This window comes from Haliotis rubra, unplaced genomic scaffold (assembly GCF_003918875.1).
Source record: "Haliotis rubra isolate DU_JTF1 unplaced genomic scaffold, ASM391887v1 Scf1094, whole genome shotgun sequence".
In the NCBI taxonomy this organism is placed as follows: domain Eukaryota; kingdom Metazoa; phylum Mollusca; class Gastropoda; order Lepetellida; family Haliotidae; genus Haliotis; species Haliotis rubra.
In genome coordinates, this window is record NW_025764997.1 from 31,274 (window position 1) to 54,694 (window position 23,421).

A 23,421-nucleotide genomic window follows, 5' to 3' on the forward strand; every position below is an offset into this window, starting at 1 on the left:
CATTTTCTAGCGTCATATGTCCTGGTGTCATTTTCTAGTGTCATATGTCCTGGTGTCATTTTCTAGTGTCATATGTCCTGGTGTCATTTTCTAGTGTCATATGTCCTGGTGTCATTTTCTAGTGTCATATGTCCAAGTGTCATTTTCTAGTGTCATATGTCCTGGTGTCATTTTCTAGTGTCATATGTCCTGGTGTCATTTTCTAGTGTCATATGTCCTGGTGTCATTTTCTAGTGTCATATGTCCTGGTGTCATTTTCTAGTGTCATATGTCCTGGTGTCATTTTCTAGTGTCATATGTCCTGGTGTCATTTTCTAGTGTCATATGTCCTGGTGTCATTTTCTAGTGTCATATGTCCTGGTGTCATTTTCTAGTGTCATATGTCCTGGTGTCATTTTCTAGTGTCATATGTCCTGGTGTCATTTTCTAGTGTCATATGTCCTGGTGTCATTTTCTAGTGTCATATGTCCTGGTGTCATTTTCTAGTGTCATATGTCCTGGTGTCATTTTCTAGTGTCATATGTCCTGGTGTCATTTTCTAGTGTCATATGTCCAGGTGTTTTTCTAGTGTCATATGTCCTGGTGTCATTTTCTAGTGTCATATGTCCTGGTGTCATTTTCTACATTATCTGGTGTCATTTCTAGTGTCATATGTCCTGTGTCATTTTCTAGTGTCATATGTCCTGGTGTCATTTTCTAGTGTCATATGTCCTGGTGTCATTTTCTAGTGTCATATGTCCTGGTGTCATTTTCTAGTGTCATATGTCCTGGTGTCATTTTCTAGTGTCATATGTCCTGGTGTCATTTTCTAGTGTCATATGTCCTGGTGTCATTTTCTACTGTCATATGTCCTGGTGTCATTTTCTAGTGTCATATGTCCTGGTGTCATTTTCTAGTGTCATATGTCCTTGTGTCATTTTCTAGTGTCATATGTCCTGGTGTCATTTTCTAGTGTCATATGTCCAGGTGTCATTTTCTAGTGTCATATGTCCAGGTGTCATTTTCTAGTGTCATATGTCCTGGTGTCATTATCTAGTGTCATATGTCCTGGTGTCATTTTCTAGTGTCATATGTCCAGGTGTCATTTTCTAGTGTCATATGTCCTGGTGTCATTTTCTAGTGTCATATGTCCTGGTGTCATTTTCTAGTGTCATATGTCCTGGTGTCATTTTCTAGTGTCATATGTCCTGGTGTCATTTTCTAGTGTCATATGTCCTGGTGTCATTTTCTAGTGTCATATGTCCTGGTGTCATTTTCTAGTGTCATATGTCCTGGTGTCATTTTCTAGTGTCATATGTCCTGGTGTCATTTTCTAGCGTCATATGTCCTGGTGTCATTTTCTAGTGTCATATGTCCTGGTGTCATTTTCTAGTGTCATATGTCCAGGTGTCATTTTCTAGTGTCATATGTCCTGGTGTCATTTTCTAGTGTCATATGTCCTGGTGTCATTTTCTAGTGTCATATGTCCTGGTGTCATTTTCTAGTGTCATATGTCCTGGTGTCATTATCTACTGTCATATGTCCTGGTGTCATTTTCTAGCGTCATATGTCCAGGTGTCATTTTCTAGTGTCATATGTCCTGGTGTCATTTTCTAGTGTCATATGTCCTGGTGTCATTTTCTAGTGTCATATGTCCAGGTATCATTTTCTAGTGTCATATGTCCTGGTGTCATTTTCTAGTGTCATATGTCCTGGTGTCATTAGTGTCTAGTGTCATATGTCCTGGTGTCATTTTCTAGTGTCATATGTCCTGGTGTCATTTTCTAGTGTCATATGTCCTGGTGTCATTTTCTAGTGTCATATGTCCTGGTGTCATTTTCTAGTGTCATATGTCCAGGTGTCATTTTCTAGTGTCATATGTCCTGGTGTCATTTTCTAGTGTCATATGTCCTGGTGTCATTTTCTAGTGTCATATGTCCTGGTGTCATTTTCTAGTGTCATATGTCCAGGTATCAGATTCTAGTGTCATATGTCCTGGTGTCATTTTCTAGTGTCATATGTCCTGGTGTCATTATCTAGTGTCATATGTCCTGGTGTCATTTTCTAGTGTCATATGTCCTGGTGACATTTTCTAGTGTCATATGTCCTGGTGTCATTTTCTAGTGTCATATGTCCAGGTGTCATTTTCTAGTGTCATATGTCCTGGTGTCATTTTCTAGTGTCATATGTCCTGGTGTCATTTCTAGTGTCATATGTCCTGGTGTCATTTTCTAGTGTCATATGTCCAGGTGTCATTTTCTAGTGTCATATGTCCGAGTGTCATTTTCTAGTGTCATATGTCCTGGTGACATTATCTAGTGTCATATGTCCTGGTGTCATTTTCTACTGTCATATGTCCTGGTGTCATTTTCTAGTGTCATATGTCCTGGTGTCATTTTCTAGTGTCATATGTCCTGGTGTCATTTTCTAGTGTCATATGTCCAGGTGTCATTTTCTAGTGTCATATGTCCAGGTGTCATTTTCTAGTGTCATATGTCCTGGTGTCATTATCTAGTGTCATATGTCCTGGTGTCATTTTCTAGTGTCATATGTCCTGGTATCATTTTCTAGTGTCATATGTCCTGGTGTCATTTTCTAGTGTCATATGTCCTGGTGTCATTTCTAGTGTCATATGTCCTGGTGTCATTTTCTAGTGTCATATGTCCTGGTGTCATTTTCTAGTGTCATATGTCCTGGTGTCATTTTCTAGTGTGTCATATGTCCTGGTGTCATTTTCTAGTGTCATATGTCCTGGTGTCATTTTCTAGTGTCATATGTCCAGGTGTCATTTTCTAGTGTCATATGTCCTGGTGTCATTTTCTAGTGTCATATGTCCAGGTGTCATTTTCTAGTGTCATATGTCCTGGTGTCATTTTCTAGTGTCATATGTCCAAGTGTCATTTTCTAGTGTCATATGTCCTGGTGTCATTTTCTAGTGTCATATGTCCTTGTGTTATTATCTAGTGTCATATGTCCTGGTGTCATTTTCTAGTGTCATATGTCCAGGTGTCATTTTCTAGTGTCATATGTCCTGGTGTCATTTTCTAGTGTCATATGTCCTGGTGTCATTTTCTAGTGTCATATGTCCAGGTATCAGATTCTAGTGTCATATGTCCTGGTGTCATTTTCTAGTGTCATATGTCCTGGTGTCATTTCTAGTGTCATATGTCCTGGTGTCATTTTCTAGTGTCATATGTCCTGGTGTCATTTTCTAGTGTCATATGTCCTGGTGTCATTTTCTAGTGTCATATGTCCTGGTGTCATTTTCTAGTGTCATATGTCCTGGTGTCATTTTCTAGTGTCATATGTCCTGGTGTCATTTTCTAGTGTCATATGTCCTGGTGTCATTTTCTAGTGTCATATGTCCTGGTGTCATTTTCTAGTGTCATATGTCCAGGTATCAGATTCTAGTGTCATATATCCTGGTGTCATTTTCTAGTGTCATATGTCCTGGTGTCATTTTCTAGTGTCATATGTCCTGGTGTCATTTTCTAGTGTCATATGTCCTGGTGTCATTTTCTAGTGTCATATGTCCTGGTGTCATTTTCTACTGTCATATGTCCAGGTGTCATTTTCTAGTGTCATATGTCCTGGTGTCATTTTCTAGTGTCATATGTCCTGGTGTCATTTTCTAGTGTCATATGTCCTGGTGTCATTTTCTAGTGTCATATGTCCTGGTGTCATTTTCTAGTGTCATATGTCCTGGTGTCATTTTCTAGTGTCATATGTCCTGGTGTCATTTTCTAGTGTCATATGTCCTGGTGTCATTTTCTAGTGTCATATGTCCTGGTGTCATTTTCTAGTGTCATATGTCCTGGTGTCATTTTCTAGTGTCATATGTCCTGGTGTCATTTTCTAGTGTCATATGTCCTGGTGTCATTTTCTAGTGTCATATGTCCTGGTGTCATTTTCTAGTGTCATATGTCCTGGTGTCATTTTCTAGTGTCATATGTCCTGGTGTCATTTTCTAGTGTCATATGTCCTGGTGTCATTTTCTAGTGTCATATGTCCTGGTGTCATTTTCTAGTGTCATATGTCCTGGTGTCATTTTCTAGTGTCATATGTCCTGGTGTCATTTCTACTGTCATATGTCCTGGTGTCATTTTCTAGTGTCATATGTCCAGGTGTCATTTTCTAGTGTCATATGTCCTGGTGTCATTTTCTAGTGTCATATGTCCTGGTGTCATTTTCTAGTGTCATATGTGTCAGGTGTCATATTTCTGGTGTCATATGTCACAGGTATGGTGTCATTTTCTAGTGTCATATGTCCTGGTGTCATTTTCTAGTGTCATATGTCCTGGTGTCATTTTCTAGTGTCATATGTCCTGGTGTCATTTTCTAGTGTCATATGTCCTGGTGTCATTTTCTAGTGTCATATGTCCTGGTGTCATTTTCTAGTGTCATATGTCCAGGTGTCATTTTCTAGTGTCATATGTCCTGGTGTCATTTTCTAGTGTCATATGTCCTGGTGTCATTTTCTAGTGTCATATGTCCTGGTGACATTTTCTAGTGTCATATGTCCAGGTGTCATTTTCTAGTGTCATATGTCCTGGTGTCATTTTCTAGTGTCATATGTCCTGGTGTCATTTTCTAGTGTCATATGTCCTGGTGTCATTTTCTAGTGTCATATGTCCTGGTGTCATTTTTTTCTAGTGTCATATGTCCTGGTGTCATTTTCTAGTGTCATATGTCCTGGTGTCATTTTCTAGTGTCATATGTCCAGGTGTCATTTTCTAGTGTCATAATGTCCTGGTGTCATTTTCTAGTGTCATATGTCCTGGTGTCATTTTCTAGTGTCATATGTCCTGGTGTCATTTTCTAGTGTCATATGTCCTGGTATCATTTTCTAGTGTCATATGTCCTGGTGTCATTTTCTAGTGTCATATGTCCAAGTGTCATTTTCTAGTGTCATATGTCCTGGTGTCATTTTCTAGTGTCATATGTCCTGGTGTCATTTTCTAGTGTCATATGTCCAGGTGTCATTTTCTAGTGTCATATGTCCAGGTGTCATTTTCTAGTGTCATATGTCCTGGTGTCATTTTCTAGTGTCATATGTCCAGGTGTCATTTTCTAGTGTCATAAGTCCTGGTGTCATTTTCTAGTGTCATATGTCCTGGTGTTATTATCTACTGTCATATGTCCTGGTGTCATTTTCTAGTGTCATATGTCCAGGTGTCATTTTCTAGTGTCATATGTCCTGGTGTCATTTTCTACTGTCATATGTCCTGGTGTCATTTTCTAGTGTCATATGTCCTGGTGTCATTTTCTAGTGTCATATGTCCTGGTGTCATTTTCTAGTGTCATATGTCCTGGTGTCATTTTCTAGTGTCATATGTCCTGGTGTCATTATCTAGTGTCATATGTCCTGGTGTCATTTTCTAGTGTCATATGTCCTGGTGTCATTTTCTAGTGTCATATGTCCTGGTGTCATTTTCTAGTGTCATATGTCCTGGTGTCATTTTCTAGTGTCATATGTCCAGGTATCAGATTCTAGTGTCATATCCTGGTGTCATTTTCTAGTGTCATATGTCCTGGTGTCATTTTCTAGTGTCATATGTCCTGGTGTCATTTTCTAGTGTCATATGTCCTGGTGTCATTTTCTAGTGTCATATGTCCTGGTGTCATTTTCTAGTGTCATATGTCCTGGTGTCATTTTCTAGTGTCATATGTCCTGGTGTCATTTTCTAGTGTCATATGTCCAGGTGTCATTTTCTAGTGTCATATGTCCTGGTGTCATTTTCTAGTGTCATATGTCCTGGTGTCATTTTCTAGTGTCATATGTCCTGGTTTCATTTTCTAGTGTCATATGTCCTGGTGTCATTTTCTAGTGTCATATGTCCTGGTGTCATTTTCTAGTGTCATATGTCCTGGTGTCATTTTCTAGTGTCATATGTCCTGGTGTCATTTTCTAGTGTCATATGTCCTGGTGTCATTTTCTAGTGTCATATGTCCTGGTGTCATTTTCTAGTGTCATATGTCCTGGTCATGTCATTTTCTAGTGTCATATGTCCTGGTGTCATTTTCTAGTGTCATATGTCCTGGTGTCATTTTCTAGTGTCATATGTCCTGGTGTCATTTTCTAGTGTCATATGTCCAGGTGTCATTTTCTAGTGTCATATGTCCAGGTGTCAGATTCTAGTGTCATATGTCCTGGTGTCATTTTCTAGTGTCATATGTCCTGGTGACATTATCTAGTGTCATATATGTCCTAGTGTCATTTTCTGGTGTCATTTTCTATGTCATGTCCTGGTGTCATTTTCTAGTGTCATATGTCCTGGTGTCATTTTCTAGTGTCATATGTCCAGGTGTCATTTTCTAGTGTCATATGTCCAGGTGTCATTTTCTAGTGTCATATGTCCAGGTGTCATTTTCTAGTGTCATATGTCCTGGTGTCATTTTCTAGTGTCATATGTCCTGGTGTCATTTTCTAGTGTCATATGTCCTGGTGTGTCATATGTCCTGGTTCTATTGTCTATGTCATATGTCCTGGTGTCATTTTCTAGTGTCATATGTCCAGGTGTCATTTTCTAGTGTCATATGTCCTGGTGTCATTTTCTAGTGTCATATGTCCTGGTGTCATTTTCTAGTGTCATATGTCCTGGTGTCATTTTCTAGTGTCATATGTCCTGGTGTCATTTTCTAGTGTCATATGTCCTGGTGTCATTTTCTAGTGTCATATGTCCTGGTGTTCATTTTCTAGTGTCATATGTCCTGGTGTCATTTTCTAGTGTCATATGTCCTGGTGTCATTTTCTAGTGTCATTTTCTAGTGTCATATGTCCTGGTGTCATTTTCTAGTGTCATATGTCCTGGTGTCATTTTCTAGTGTCATATGTCCTGGTGTCATTTTCTAGTGTCATATGTCCTGGTGTCATTTTCTAGTGTCATATGTCCTGGTGTCATTTTCTAGTGTCATATGTCCTGGTGTCATTTTCTAGTGTCATATGTCCTGGTGTCATTTTCTAGTGTCATATGTCCTAGTGTCATGTGTCATTCTAGTGTCATATGTCCTGGTGTCATTTTCTAGTGTCATATGTCCAGGTGTCATTTTCTAGTGTCATATGTCCTGGTGTCATTTTCTAGTGTCATATGTCCTGGTGTCATTTTCTAGTGTCATATGTCCTGGTGTCATTTTCTAGTGTCATATGTCCAGGTGTCATTTTCTAGTGTCATATGTCCTGGTGTCATTTTTTAGTGTCATATGTCCTGGTGTCATTTTCTAGTGTCATATGTCCTGGTGTCATTTTCTAGTGTCATATGTCCAAGTGTCATTTTCTAGTGTCATATGTCCTGGTGTCATTTTCTAGTGTCATATGTCCTGGTGTCATTTCTAGTGTCATATGTCCTGGTGTCATTTTCTAGTGTCATATGTCCTGGTGTCATTTTCTAGTGTCATATGTCCTGGTGTCATTTTCTAGTGTCATATGTCCTGGTGTCATTTTCTAGTGTCATATGTCCAGGTATCAGATTCTAGTGTCATATATCCTGGTGTCATTTTCTAGTGTCATATGTCCTGGTGTCATTTTCTAGTGTCATATGTCCTGGTGTCATTTTCTAGTGTCATATGTCCTGGTGTCATTTTCTAGTGTCATATGTCCTGGTGTCATTTTCTAGTGTCATATGTCCTGGTGTCATTTTCTAGTGTCATATGTCCAGGTGTCATTTTCTAGTGTCATATGTCCTGGTGTCATTTTCTAGTGTCATATGTCCTGGTGTCATTTTCTAGTGTCATATGTCCTGGTGTCATTTTCTAGTGTCATATGTCCTGGTGTCATTTTCTAGTGTCATATGTCCTGGTGTCATTTTCTAGTGTCATATGTCCTGGTGTCATCTTCTAGTGTCATATGTCCTGGTGTCATTTTCTAGTGTCATATGTCCTGGTGTCATTTTCTAGTGTCATATGTCCAGGTGTTATTTTCTAGTGTCATATGTCCTGGTGTCATTTTCTAGTGTCATATGTCCTGGTGTCATTTTCTAGTGTCATATGTCCTGGTATCATTTTCTAGTGTCATATGTCCTGGTATCATTTTCTAGTGTCATATGTCCTGGTGTCATTTTCTAGTGTCATATGTCCAGGTATCATTTTCTAGTGTCATATGTCCTGGTGTCATTTTCTAGTGTCATATGTCCTGGTGTCATTTTCTAGTGTCATATGTCCTGGTGTCATTTTTCTAGTGTCATATGTCCTGGTGTCATTTTCTAGTGTCATATGTCCTGGTGTCATTTTCTAGTGTCATATGTCCAGGTGTCATTTTCTAGTGTCATATGTCCTGGTGTCATTTTCTAGTGTCATATGTCCTGGTGTCATTTTCTAGTGTCATATGTCCTGGTGTCATTTTCTAGTGTCATATGTCCTGGTGTCATTTTCTAGTGTCATATGTCCTGGTGTCATTTTCTAGTGTCATATGTCCTGGTGTCATTTTCTAGTGTCATATGTCCTGGTGTCATTTTCAGTGTCATTGTCTAGTGTCATATGTACTGGTGTCATTTTCTAGTGTCATATGTCCTGGTGTCATTTTCTAGTGTCATATGTCCTGGTGTCATTTTCTAGTGTCATATGTCCTGGTGTCATTTTCTACTGTCATATGTCCTGGTGTCATTTTCTACTGTCATATGTCCAGGTGTCATTTTCTAGTGTCATATGTCCTGGTGTCATTTTCTAGTGTCATATGTCCTGGTGTCATCTTCTAGTGTCATATGTCCAGGTGTCATTTTCTAGTGTCATATGTACAGGTGTCATTTTCTAGTGTCATATGTCCTAGTGTCATTTTCTTGTGTCATATGTCCTGGTGTCATTTTCTAGTGTCATATGTCCTGGTGTCATTTTCTAGTGTCATATGTCCTGGTGACATTTTCTAGTGTCATATGTCCTGGTGTCATTTTCTACTGTCATATGTCCTGGTGTCATTTTCTAGTGTCATATGTACTGGTGTCATTTTCTAGTGTCATATGTCCTGGTGTCATCTTCTAGTGTCATATGTCCTGGTGTCATTTTCTAGTGTCATATGTCCTGGTGTCATTTTCTAGTGTCATATGTCCAGGTGTCATTTTCTAGTGTCATATGTCCTGGTGTCATTTTCTAGTGTCATATGTCCTGGTGTCATTTTCTAGTGTCATATGTCCTGGTGTCATTTTCTAGTGTCATATGTCCTGGTGTCATATTTTCTAGTGTCATATGTCCTGGTGTCATTTTCTAGTGTCATATGTCCTGGTGTCATCTTCTAGTGTCATATGTCCTGGTGTCATTTTCTAGTGTCATATGTCCAGGTGTCATTTTCTAGTGTCATATGTCCAGGTGTCATTTTCTAGTGTCATATGTCCTGGTGTCATTTTCTAGTGTCATATGTCCAGGTGTCATTTTCTAGTGTCATATGTCCTGGTGTCATTTTCTAGTGTCATATGTCCTGGTGTCATTAGTGTCTATGTCCTGGTGTCATCTAGTGTCTGGTGGTCATTTTCTAGTGTCATATGTCCTGGTGTCATTTTCTAGTGTCATATGTCCTGGTGTCATTTTCTAGTGTCATATGTCCTGGTGTCATTTTCTAGTGTCATATGTCCAGGTGTCATTTTCTAGTGTCATATGTCCTGGTGTCATTTTCTAGTGTCATATGTCCTGGTGTCATTTTCTAGTGTCATATGTCCTGGTGTCATTTTCTAGTGTCATATGTCCTGGTGTCATTTTCTAGTGTCATATGTCCTGGTGTCATCTTCTAGTGTCATATGTCCAGGTGACATTTTCTAGTGTCATATGTACAGGTGTCATTTTCTAGTGTCATATGTCCTAGTGTCATTTTCTAGTGTCATATGTCCTGGTGTCATTTTCTAGTGTCATATGTCCTGGTGTCATTTTCTAGTGTCATATGTCCTGGTGTCATTTTCTAGTGTCATATGTCCTGGTGTCATTTTCTAGTGTCATATGTCCTGGTGTCATTTTCTAGTGTCATATGTCCTGGTGTCATTTTCTAGTGTCATATGTCCTGGTGTCATTTTCTAGTGTCATATGTCCTGGTGTCATTTTCTAGTGTCATATGTCCTGGTGTCATTTTCTAGTGTCATATGTCCTGGTGTCATTTTCTAGTGTCATATGTACTGGTGTCATTTTCTAGTGTCATATGTCCTGGTGTCATTTTCTAGTGTCATATGTCCTGGTGTCATTTTCTAGTGTCATATGTCCTAGTGTCATTTTCTAGTGTCATATTTTCTAGTGTCCAGTCCTGGTGTCATTTTCTAGTGTCATATGTCCTGGTGTCATTTTCTAGTGTCATATGTCCAGATTTCATTTTCTAATGTCATATGTCCAGGTGTCTTTTTCTAGTGTCATATGTCCTGGTGTCATTTTCTAGTGTCATATGTCCTGGTGTCATTTTCTAGTGTCATATGACCAGGTGTCATATTCTAGTGTCATTATCTAGTACCGGCATTACAAATCCAAACACACCTTGCATAGAAGAAGACTGTTAGCAATACGTACCAAACATTTCAGCAAAATATTCTGATATAAAGGAAAACCATTAAGATGAGTACAAATGTTGTTATACGAACATTAAACCACCTTTACAGTAATATACTTCATGTGATAAAATGACCAGTATAACGACATGGATAGTTACAGCCCCAAACCGTATGTGATTATGATTATGTACAGTGGTATTGTCATTTACACCCTAGAAATGACCGGTTGTGTCAGTGTAAAACAGGAACATTTGAAAGAGGAGTGTAGACTTGCAACCATGTGGAAACAAAGAGATGTGCATTTATTTACAGGATTCATTGCTATATCTATATCAAACAGTATTATTAAAAAAGTGTGAACGGACTATTTTGGGCACTTTGTAATGTCCTCTGAGATAACTGCTCTGTTCGTAGACGGATAATCTACTTCCGATTGACCCTACTATTGTCAACAAAACACCCCAGATGCATAGACATTCTGTCCAGGTATGTCAAATATGCTGAGTTACTAGTGTGTCAAGGCGATGTTTTGCAGTTGCCTGTCGTTTGCATATCGAGCAATAAGTTACAATTTTACCTCACCTCAGCAATATTGCAGCCATATCGTGACGAGAACAGTTTATATCAATATTCAAATCAATAAATGTATTACGTAAAAACCTGCCGTCGAAGGACAGTAAAAATACTAGATTATCACAGTTCTTAATTCAAAACTAGTACGCTATCATGAAAATATATCACGAGAGATTACAGTACAATATAAGAACGGGCTATAGATCACCAGCAACCAAAGGTTGATCACCATACTAAGGACCATGGGGACTTACAGTACCTTTATTACCTACATGGACCCTATTTGGATTTACATCATCCCTTCAGCAGCCAGCGATTGTAGTCCAATTTAGCCATAATAGAAATCACAAAAATTCTACGCTTAAAATCCTGGTAAGTTTGAAATTTACTTTGAGAGTTTGGGAACTTCCGTACCCGTTCAGGAGAACATTAATTTTACAATACTTTAACCCCCTTGAGGCTACAGCCACTAACAATCTAAGCTACTAATCTAAACTGCCAATCATTAAATTACATATATCGACAAATTGTATGAATCAAATCAATCAGTTCAATTCCTTTTAAAAACTCAATAAGTAAATGATAATTAACTTTGTTAAAAAGATCTTCCAGCGTTTTAACACTAAAATACTTATCCTTGTGATGGATAACAACACAGTCAAGCAGGACATGCTTTGTAGTATATGACATTATTAAGATTCAGAGGATCATTAATAAACAAAGTATTATGTCCCAGATGAACACAACATTCATTGCTCCCGCTTCTTACAACCTTGAAATGGCTGCTGAAATGAAAAGCTCCCCTGGACCAAATGGACAGTCGTAAAAAAGGTCCCTTTGTCAACCCATAGAATCATGCGGCGAACATCATAGGTTGTCTTGCAGGCCCCCCTCACGTCTCTCAAAGGCTGAACTGAGCACTGTATTGTCAGGTTACATATTGAGAAAGAACATGGCAGAGTCATTCAGACCAACCAACAACGTTTTTCTTCAAACGATAAATTGAGACAAAAAACTTAAAGTACATGAAGAAAAATTGAGACACTCGTCCCCATTAGGTACCTTTCATATCACAACTTCGAAAATTTGTTTTGCTTGTCAGATTTGTTTTGAATTGTAATCAATCCAACAAAAACAACTAACACGACTTCTTTGTACAGCTCTTGGCGCTTCTTGAACCTTTGTTCATTTATGGCAGAGCCAGTTTAGGACGATTCTAGTAGTCTCAAGATGCCACTGTGCTTCTTCTCCCTCGCAATATCTATTGCTGTTTCATTGTTCATGTTCCTGAGATTCGGATCAGCGCCCGATTTCAACAGAAGTCCCACCATGTCTGTGTAACCCATGTCAACAGCCATATGTAGTGCAGAACCACCATCATACCTTCTCAAATTGATATCCTTCCCGGGAGTGCTTTTGCACCATTGCTCCACATGACTTGCAATTTTAGATTTCTCCTCAGGTGATATCCCTTCAAACAGTTTCAGGTTTGGATCTGCTTCATTCTCAAGAAGACACTCGAGCACATCCATTGCCCCCATATATGCAGCTCCATGCAAAGCACTTACACCAACTGCACTGACATGATTCACTTTTGCGCCTCTCTGCAACAAATTGTTCACAGCTTCAGGGTGGCCCAAGAGAGCAGTACCTAGAAGTGGGTGGTATGACATACCTCTGGGATGCAAGTCAGCTCCATGATCTAACAATATATCTGCTATGTCCATATTGTTCAGGTATGAAGCAAATAGAAGAGGTGTTGAGAGATCTTCAGACAAAGCTTCCACGTCAGCATTGTTCTCCAGCAAAAGCCGAACAAGGTCGGGTTGATTGTGGATGCTTGCAACGTGTAGTGGGCTCCACTGATGATAACCTTTCAGATGGATATTTGCTTGATGTTGTATCAGAAACCTGGCTGTATTTGTGTTTCCATACATCGATGCAAAGTGAAGAGGACCAAAACCATTAGCAAGCTGGTCAACATCAGCTTCCCTTCTGATGAGACTTTCAACAACCGAAGAAGAGCCAGTAATAGATGCTCCGTGCAAAGCTGTGAATCCACCTTCAGAAGATTTGTTCACTTCAATCTTTCTTTGTAGGAGCTCATCCACAATATCTCCATGGTTTAAAGCTGCTGCTAGATGAAGAAGTGAGTATCCTTCGATATGTGAGCTTAAGCCTTCCTCAGACTCCTCAAGTAATTCCTTCACAGTTTCAAGATTTCCCTGCAAAGTTGCTTTTATAATGTCATTAGCTTTGGACCGTTTATGTAGGACAGCCTCTTTCAGCATTGCAGTACGACCATATTCATATGCTGCAGAGATAACGTCACTGAAAGCTACTCTGTCATCACTGAGAAACAGACGAAAGATGCACATATCATTTGCTTTTGCAGCAAAGGCTACCGGAGGTCCTAAATCAGCCTTCAAATTGGCATCAGCCCCTTCAGTTATCAATAGTTCTACTATGTCCAAATGTCCTTCATAGCTTGCCACATGAAGAGGTGTAAAACCTTCATCTGATACATTTAGTTGTTTAACCAATGCACGGCCTTCGTTTCTAGGATTTGTTAATGACACAATCCTGCTTTTTATCTTTTTATTGATAACTGCACCCTTTCGGAGGAGAAGTTTAAACACACCCAGGTGACCATTTTCTGCAGCCACAAATAAAGGCGTAACTCCCCCATTGCTTTCACGTTCAAGTGATATGTGTCTTGACAGCACCTCCACACCATCGTAGTGACCAGCTGCAGCAGCCCAATGAAGTGCATTTGCTCCCATACGTGGATCTGCGATGTATACTTCCACGTCGTGTTTGATTAGCACTTTACACACTTCAACGTTATTCTGATTGGCTGCTACAATTAGGCATGGCAACCCATCTTCAGTGATGTCATCAATATCCCGTGAAGTCAGTTTCAAACTGCTTATAATGTACTCCAATGCAGAATGATTGCCCCATCTGGTACAGCCCAAAACTGCATGATGGCACGTTTCCCTCGTAAGTGTGTACTTCTGCAACAATGCTTCATCATCGCATCTGAACCATTGCTGGATGCCCAATATAGTAGTCTGCCGATAGCTAAGTCATCTGTCGAAGTGGGGAGGTGACAGATTACTTGATCCACAAAGTTTTGATTTCTTAGCAATCGATGTGAGCAGCAGCTTTCAAATGCACCAAGTTTTATTTCATGTGAAAACCTTTCTGCTAGTTCGATGAAATGAATGTGTTCCGAAATTTTAATGCTGTATGTTTGGTCTCTCATAGTGCTTGCTTTTTCAAGCAGTTCAAGAGGTCCATATTGTATGATGAATGAAATATCACATTTGGCTATGATATTTGACGATACTTCAAGAAACGATGGATGAGAAAACTTCACAGAACCTTCTGTTGTAAACAAGAATGGCTCCTCTGCAGCAACGGAGGAAAAATCAGACATGGATGTTTCTCCAACATGTCTTATAACCTTCCGTCGTTTTTCTGCTGAATCTTCAGCAGGATCTTCCAAATCAAGTGTACCTCTGAATGCCGTTAAGAGATAGAGGAGGCACTTCATGACAGAATCCCTCAAAAGTTGTAGAATGCGTTTTTCAGCGAAATACAACGGATCGTCAAAGAATTGTCCGGCTTTTGTATTCTCCTTTCCAAGAGTGACGAACAAATGACACGAGTGAGCAAATCCATGCGTATTTTGTTTCAAAACTATGCTTTCCTTCTCCATGTCAGGAATACGCCTGTTACTTGCTTCTAAATATCTATCTAACATTTTCGCCTTCTCACTTGTCTGGGTTTTCTCTGTTAGATTCAATTCCCTTGAACCTTCAAAATGTGATTTCAGCTTCCCCAAACGCTGACGTGCATCGTCGTAAACATCACATCTGCTGGTGAACAGCATTTTAATGTTTGTCTTCGTTTGGAGCCGACTGAACATATTTTCCAAATCTGGTGTTAATGTAAATGTGCACCTGAATTTCCCAAACACGTCATCGCAAAAGATGAAAGTTTCTTCAGCGTTTTGAACAGCACTCATCATTTTCGCGGCACTTGTTGCATGTAGTACACGTATTCCCCTTGACCTGAAGTGCTCAAGAAGAAGAAGGCCCGTGACTGATTTTCCTTCACCAGCTGACCCAACAAGAAGCACATGCCGGTATGATCCAAACAAGTCAAGTATCTCATCCATAATTTGCGGCCTGATGAAGTCTGCAGCATATAGAAAATGAGCTTAAATACATCCATATGTGTTATTTTGTATGTTGTGAATTAGTTTTAAATTTGATTTTACTTATTTGATACATAGTTAAGAAATATTACCGTCCCTAGATACCATGAGGTAAAGTCTACTGTGCATTACAAATCCATGTGCTATTTCCTTCCTTAGACTTCAACACGCCGAAGGTACATTTTTTAAAACTTTGCAAACAAATGGAATCGGGTACAATTATGCCTGACTGACTGACTGAGTATGGTTTTACGCCGATTTTAGCAATATTCCAGCAATATCTCGGCGGGGGACACCAGAAATGGTCTTCAGAAATTGTACCATTGTGGGGAATCGTACCCGGGCCGTCGGCGTGAGGAGTGAACGCTCTAACCACTAGGCTACCCAGACGCCCCAATTATGCCTAAACGTATTTATATGATAACTATTAATCTTCTATAAAATGACATCTTCATTTCATGTTTGTATTTCGTATTTCTGAAGTACATTCATATGTATTGGTACATTGTCATGCGAAAATAGTAATTTGTTCAGTTAGTCTAACATAGATTATATTTCTGATTGTATTGTGATATGATTTTGTCCTTGAAATATACCCGAACAGAAGGTCCACGTAATTTTGATGGTTTGGTCATCATGCAAAGGTAGAATTGATTCTGTGACAGCGGCTCTCTCGGACTCGCAGTTGTTGTCCAAGACATGTGTAATGGCAGGACTTTCAGAAATCAATGTAGTTGAAACACTCTTACACGAACATCTGAAACAAATATACACTATGAAGATACCAAACGGTAATTGTTGTTGACAAAGTAGTAGGCCATGACTCAGGCTGTATAAAATATACAATATGAAAAAATATGTCATAGACATAACTATTCTGTGCCAGATCAGTTCATATACTTTGTTTTCAACGTTTACACCTTAACGTTTAATCAAACTTGGTTTTACTTGGGAATTAACCATGTCCGCTACTTCTTGATAATGAATACTGTTTCATTGTGACTTTGATGATCACGTATGCGTTAAGATGTCCCAAAAAACATCATAGATATGCAAGACAATAGAAAATCAGCAAAAGTACATATTAGTCTAATATCATATAGTAATTTGTTTTATGTTACCTTATAGTTGTGATCATGAATTCAACAAAGCTACAAAGAAAGTTGCAGCAAACATCTGACAACATTACGAAGTAAATAGGTTCTGACATAATGCCCAAAATGTATAAAAATGATCGATTTTGCAGAATAGAATTGCTGAATATCTACTCAGAAGATAAAATTTGTTAAGTTCATGTTGCAAAAGCTAAAAAGTAGCTATGTGTTTGGTAGATGTATAATTTAGACAGTATATATTTGCAAAAATCTTGTGATACGTTAATTGGATGAGTATTTCTGTGACAAAATCCAAGAATATGGTGTCCGGAGAGGATGAGTCTTGTATTTATTTTATCCGTGAGCCAGCTTTGCGGTTGCTGGGAAATGTGTTACCTTGCCACCATCCGTAAAGAGTTCTGAAGCAGTTTCTCTTCTAGTTGGACAGTAACTATTTGCAATTAATGATGTTAAAGGACATGTTGATTCACATGGGTGGTGCATTTTACCTGGTTAAACATTCATACATTCATTGTCACGCAGAAGGCCCGGGTTCGATTCCCTACATGGGTACAATATGTGAAGCCCATTTGTGGTGTCCCCCGCCGTGATATTGCTGGAATATTGCTAAAAGCGGCCTAAAACCATATTCATTCATTCATTCATTCATTCATTCATTCATTCATTCATTCATTCATTCATCATTCATTCATTCATTCATTCATTCCAGTAAAATAGTGAAATGATCTGACCTGTACTTGGACTTGTCTTCCACTGATTTGACTATGAGATAGGTTGGTAGAAAGTTTTGAAGTCTTCTAGCAACTTCCAACATCAGAGTAGTTCCACCACACTTTGGAAGCGTCAACACAAACACATATTTGGAATTCATATTTTCTAACAACACTGTGCATTGTTCTTTTGTTAGGAAATTAATCCTTTCTGCGTCGGGAAACTGATCGCCAGGCTCTACTTTGGCAACTGAAGCCCAAAAAGAAGTAATGAGTTTATCATATTTGCCTTCTGAAATGTAAAGGGAGTCAAAGGTAACAAATCTGCTACATGAATGCGCAAGCGTCTTCAACTTGGATTGAAATGTATCCCATGAGTCAAGATGAGACTTGCACACAACACCAAACACAGCTGAAAAGTCATCGTCAGTGAACCTATTGAGGGAGGTGATCAGCCCTCTAGCAACACTGACGTTGTATTTCCTTGCTTCTGTGGTGTCGTGATCGACTACAGTCAGCACAAATGCTGGTTGAGAAGGGAGCATCAAGACAATGTCGCAGTGGATATCAGATGGCAACTCACTGTACGGTATATTTAATGGAAAACACAATGTCTTAGCGATAAAGATGAAACCATCTGTTTCTTGAAGAAGTCTTGGTTTGGCTGTGTCTATCAGTCCACTGTTTTGGGACAAAGAAAATGTTTCTTCTTGAAGGAAAGTTACAAGTTTTTCAGTGATCCTCTTTAGACTGGCGGTAAGGCTTTTAGGCGCAATGCTAAGTTTACCTGCAAGTATAAATCATGAATATCAGTGATAATTATTTTATAATAACATTTGAATGCATTTTACTGTGACTTTATATATATATAAATCATCTGCATTTAATACAGTTAGGAAATATTTATTTGTATGTGTTGGGGGACGTGACACATTCCGACACGTTAACGTCCGGGTTAGAATTGAAATTTAGCAACTCATGCTTGTCCTAAGAGGCGACTAACGGGATCGGGTAGTCAGACTTGATTGGCACATGTCATCGTATCCCAGTTGCGTAGATCGATGCTTATGCTGTCGGTCCAGAATTAATTATTTACAGACCGCCGCCATATATCTGGAATATTGCTGAATGGGGCGACATACAAACATGTCACATTTCAATAAGGACATACCGATTAATTACTTCCTGGGATTGTTTCAATCTTAAATTTGTCAGTGTAGTGGAACATTGATGTAAAAACCTTTCTTGGATGGATAGAAAAAAGAACATACCACGAGGACAGTAGAATTCTCGAATGTCTTTGATACTGTTACCAATCTGTTGTAGTGATGGTAGAAAGAAGTCTTTCGTTTGAATGTTGAACTGCTGCGGTTCCACACAGACGTTAGTCTGAAAAATAACAACTTTTAATTAGTTTCCATCGATATGTCCGTGTATGAAACACAATTATGACATTTGTAGTGTGAGGGTTGATAACAGGACCATGTTCCTGGCAAATTGTACTCGTCACTGAGCTTCAAGGCGCCAGATATTGCTTTCACCATCAAAATAAGTAACGGTATAGATAGTACTATTACTACTAGTAGTATTACTAATAATATTACTACTACTATTATTATTGCTACTATTACTATTACTACTACTATTGTCAGTACTACTACTACTATTACAACTACTAATACTACTACTACTATTACCACTACTACTATTGACCGCCTCCGCGGTGTAGTGGTTAGAGCGTCCGCCCGGAGAGCGGAAGGTCGCGGGTTCGATCCCCAACCGCGTCATACCAAAAGACGTTAAAATATGGTACTTGTTGGTCCCTGCCTGGCGCTCGGCATTAATGGGTACAACAAGGACTGGTCGGGTCGGCTCGGAGTCAGTATAATGTGTCTGAGTGGGGTATTCATGCTTCACTGCGGCATGGTATCTCAGTGGGCTAGCACTATAAAACCAGCTTCAGTCTGGGCTAGTACAAGCAGGCGCACATACACATACACATACACGCATGCACGTCGTCATATGAGCGAAATTTTCTCAAGCACGACGTAAAACCCACTTTCACCTCACCTCACCTACTACTATTATAACTACTGCTATTACTAATACTACTACTACGATTACCACTACTACTATTATAACTACTGCTACTACTATTACCACTACGTACTATTATAACTACTGCTACTATTACTGCTACTATTACTACTACTACTACCACTGCTACTACTACCACTACTACTACTACTACTACTACTACTATTACCACTACTACTACTACTACTACTATTATTACCACTACTACTACTACTACTATTACCACTACTACTATTATAACTACTGCTACTATAACTACTACTACTATTACCACTACTACGATTATTCCTATTGCTATTACTACTACTACTATTACTACTACTACTATTACAACTGCTACTACTACTACTATTACCACTACTACTTTTATAACTACTGCTATTACTACTACTACTACTATAACTACTACTATTACCACAAAGTACTACTACTATAATACTATTAACTACTACTATTACTACTATCACCAGTATTACTATTATAACTACTGCTATTACTACTACTATTACTACTATTATAACTACTACTATTACCACTACTACTACTATTACCACTACAACTATTGTAACTACTGTTATTACTACCACTACTTCTGCTACTATTACTACTACTATTACCACTGCTACTACTACGCTACTATTACCACTACTACTACTACTACTACTACTATTACCACCACTACTACTACTACTACTATTATTACCACTACTACTACTACTACTATTACCACTACTACTATTATAACTACTGCTACTATTACTACTACTACTATTACCACTACTACGATTATTCCTATTGCAATTACTACTACTACTACTATTACCACTACTACTATTACCACTGCTACTACTACTACTATTACCACTACTACTATTATAACTACTGTTATTACTACTACTACTATTACTACTACTACTATTATAACTACTACTATTATTACCACTACTACTACTACTATTACTAATATTACCACTACTACTATTACTACTATCACCACTATTACTATTATAACTACTGCTATTACTACTACTACTATTACTACTATTATAACTACTACTATTACCACTACTACTACTATTACCACTACAACTATTGTAACTACTGTTATTACTACCACTACTTCTGCTATTACTACAACTACTATTACCACTATTATAAATACTGCTATTACTACTAATACCATTACTACTATTACCACTACTAATACTACTACTACTATTATAACTACTAATTTTATACTAACTACTACTACTACTACTACTACTACTACTACCACTCACTACCACTACCACTACTACTAGTACTACTACTACTACTATTACCACTACTACTATTATAACTCCTACTACTACTATTACCACTACTACTATTATAACTACTACTATTATAACTACTACTACTACTATTATTACTATTACTACTACCACTACTACTATTACTACTACTATTACTAACTACTACTATTACTACTACTACTACTATTACCACTACTACTATTATAACTACTACTATTACTACTACTACTACTACTACTACTACTACTACTACTACTACTATTACCTACTACTACTACTACTACTACTACTACTATTACTACTACTACTACTACTATTACTACTACACACTTACTACTACCACTACTACTACCACCACTACTACTACTACTACTATTACTACTACTACTACTACTACTACTATTACTACTACTACTACTACTATTATTACTACTACTCATTACTACTACTACTACTAACTACTACTACTACTACTACTATTACTACTACTACTATTACCACTACTACTATTTACTACTATTACTACTACTACTACCACTACTACTACTACTATTACCACTACTACTACCACTACTACTATTACTATTACCACTACTACTATTACTACTACTACTACTACTACTATTACCACTACTACTATTATAACTACTATTACTACTATTACCACTACTACTACTACTATTACACACTACTACTACTACTACTACTACTACTACTACTACTATTACTACTACTACTACTATACTACTACTACTACTACTACTACTACTACTACTACTACTACTACTACTACTATTACCACTACTACTATTATTACTACTACTACTATTACCACTACTACTATTACTACTACTACTACTACTACTACTATTACTACTACTACTACTACTACTACTATTACTTACTACTACTACTACTACTACTACTACTACCATACCACTACTACCATTACTACTACCACTACTACTACTACTTACCACTCACTACCATTATAACTACTACTACTACTACTACTACTACTACACTACTACTACTCTACTACTACTACTATTATACTGCTATTACTACTACTACTACTACTACTACTAACTATTATACTACTATTATATTACTACTACTATTACTACTACTACTACTAACTACTACCACTAATACTACACTACTATAGCTATTGCTATTACTACTACTACTACTTCTACTATTATAACTACTGCTATTACAACTACTACTACTTCTATTACCACTACTACTATTATTACTATTGCTATTACTACTATTACTACTACTGTTAATTCTACTTCTACTATCATAACTTTATAGGAACTACTACAACTACTCTTAATTTCGCAAACATGTGATATGACTGAGTACATTGTTATGATACTATGACTTTCTGATATAGGTATAGAAAGGAAAACAACTCACCTTAAGCTCAAATGGGGCTGCTACATAGTTTAGGGCGTCATACTTTCTTGTTCTGAAGAAGAGAAGTCGATTGTACAATTCCGGCTATAGCATAAGCATGTTTTGATGAATCACTTACAAACCAGGGATGAAAAAAACATAGAACCTAGTCAAAAGTTCACCTGAAAAATATATCGGAAACATATGATAAGAGTCGATATGTGGAATTGCAACGGACCCTTTTGTATCACTGACGAGTCAAAGTTTGAAATGCCCTTCACTACAATAAAACTTGATTGGAATGTTTGCTTCAGCCTTAAATGTTCTTAGCAAGAGCCGTGTGACGCTCTTTGAAATCGTGGTGAAAGGATCAGCATACTCTGTTGTACCCCTAAACGTGGTGAAAAATAAATGCACAAAGGATGCCATTTAGAAAGTGGTCAAATGTAACACATGTATTTGGGATTACACTTTCTTAGTACTGAGAAAGCGTAATCCCAAATATAGCATAGATTGCATTACTGCAGTTTGGCAAAATAAAGACAAGTTGGAAGTGGTTCAGCCTTCGTGGTTTGGTTCAAAAAATGGGCGCCACACTTCTTATGCGCTCGTTAAGATGCGGGATGAGTGAGTGAGTGAATGAGTGAGTGATTTAATATTTAACGTCACATCAGCAATATTTCAGCCATATCGTGACGAGAACAAATTTGATTATAAAGAATATGTATATATTATAAAACCCGTCGTCAAAGGACAGTAAAACAACTAGACTATCACAATTCGAATTTAAAACTAGCATATGAAGTTAAAACTAACAGCACAATTTGGACAATACATAATATAAAAATAGGCTAAAGATCGCCAACAACTGAAGATGAGGGATGAGAATACAATAGTCCATACTTGACTTGGCCAAATTGCTCTTCTTCATCTTTTCGTTTTTCACCAATGTGTTTAAGCTTTTTTGCCAGTAAAAAGTGCCATCTGAAAATAAAATAATCAAATTATAATTTAATTATATCGGTATTAGCATGACCATTCATCACCTGAAAAAGTTATGATATTGTTCGTGGAAAGTTATGGCACTGTCTGTTTTGGTTGGTATGTCGCGGTCCTTTGAAAGGAAACACGCTCTATTCTCTAGTTACATTGAATGTCCTTCGTGAAGACAATTTCGGATTATGGTGCTTGGTTTACTTGAAATGGGAAACGTTTATGTCGGAAAAGGTTTGTCAATTGTCATTTTTTTAATGCTAAGACGGATGCTTATTTGTTGGGGTCCATTGTTCCGATGTCATTTACAAGCAGATTGTATGCCAGGAAACACTATTGTCTCGAAAACCCTCACGAGGATGTCTGTGCATCAATATTTCAGTGTGGTCGTTACACAATATAGATCCTATATATCAGGGACGAATATAAAACATTCATATTCACACAGTGAAGGGTATTCATTACCGGAATCGAGTTACATGTTCTGTTTGCTTTTCTGATCAATCACCGTCTTGTTTGTTTGCAATCTTCCCGCTACATGTCTGGAGCAGGCCATCCCCTGCTCCAAGGCGTCAGCAT

The 23,421-nt window shown here is 38.0% G+C and overlaps 1 protein-coding gene and 1 long non-coding RNA gene across 2 annotated transcripts; both read right to left on the minus strand.

Annotated features, from left to right (window-relative positions):
- Positions 1-12,208: 12,208 nt before the first annotated feature.
- On the minus strand, positions 12,209-17,834 carry LOC124283630 (ankyrin-3-like). Its single transcript, XM_046719623.1, has 4 exons — positions 17,075-17,834; positions 15,825-15,985; positions 14,972-15,209; positions 12,209-13,967 (listed from the first exon to the last, which is right to left on the minus strand). The coding sequence occupies exons 1-4, from the start codon at positions 17,596-17,598 to the stop codon at positions 12,209-12,211; spliced, it is 2,682 nt and encodes an 893-aa protein (XP_046575579.1). The 5' UTR covers positions 17,599-17,834.
- Positions 17,835-18,348: 514 nt separating this feature from the next.
- Positions 18,349-22,814, minus strand: LOC124283672. The gene is made up of 3 exons (XR_006900379.1): positions 22,753-22,814; positions 21,871-21,922; positions 18,349-18,442 (listed from the first exon to the last, which is right to left on the minus strand). It is a non-coding gene; the product is annotated as an uncharacterized LOC124283672 (long non-coding RNA).
- Between the last annotated feature and the right edge of the window lie 607 nt (positions 22,815-23,421).

Coding starts and splice junctions, on each gene's coding strand:
- LOC124283630 (XM_046719623.1), bottom strand. CDS start 17,598: ATGCTCCCTTCTCAACCAGCATTTGTGCTGACTGTAGTCGATCACGAC. Junction 15,210..15,824: donor TACGTGGACCTTCTGTTCGG/GTATATTTCAAG, acceptor TATATGCTGCAG/ACTTCATCAGGCCGCAAATT. Junction 13,968..14,971: donor GACGTGTTTGGGAAATTCAG/GTGCACATTTAC, acceptor GGGCTGTACCAG/ATGGGGCAATCATTCTGCAT.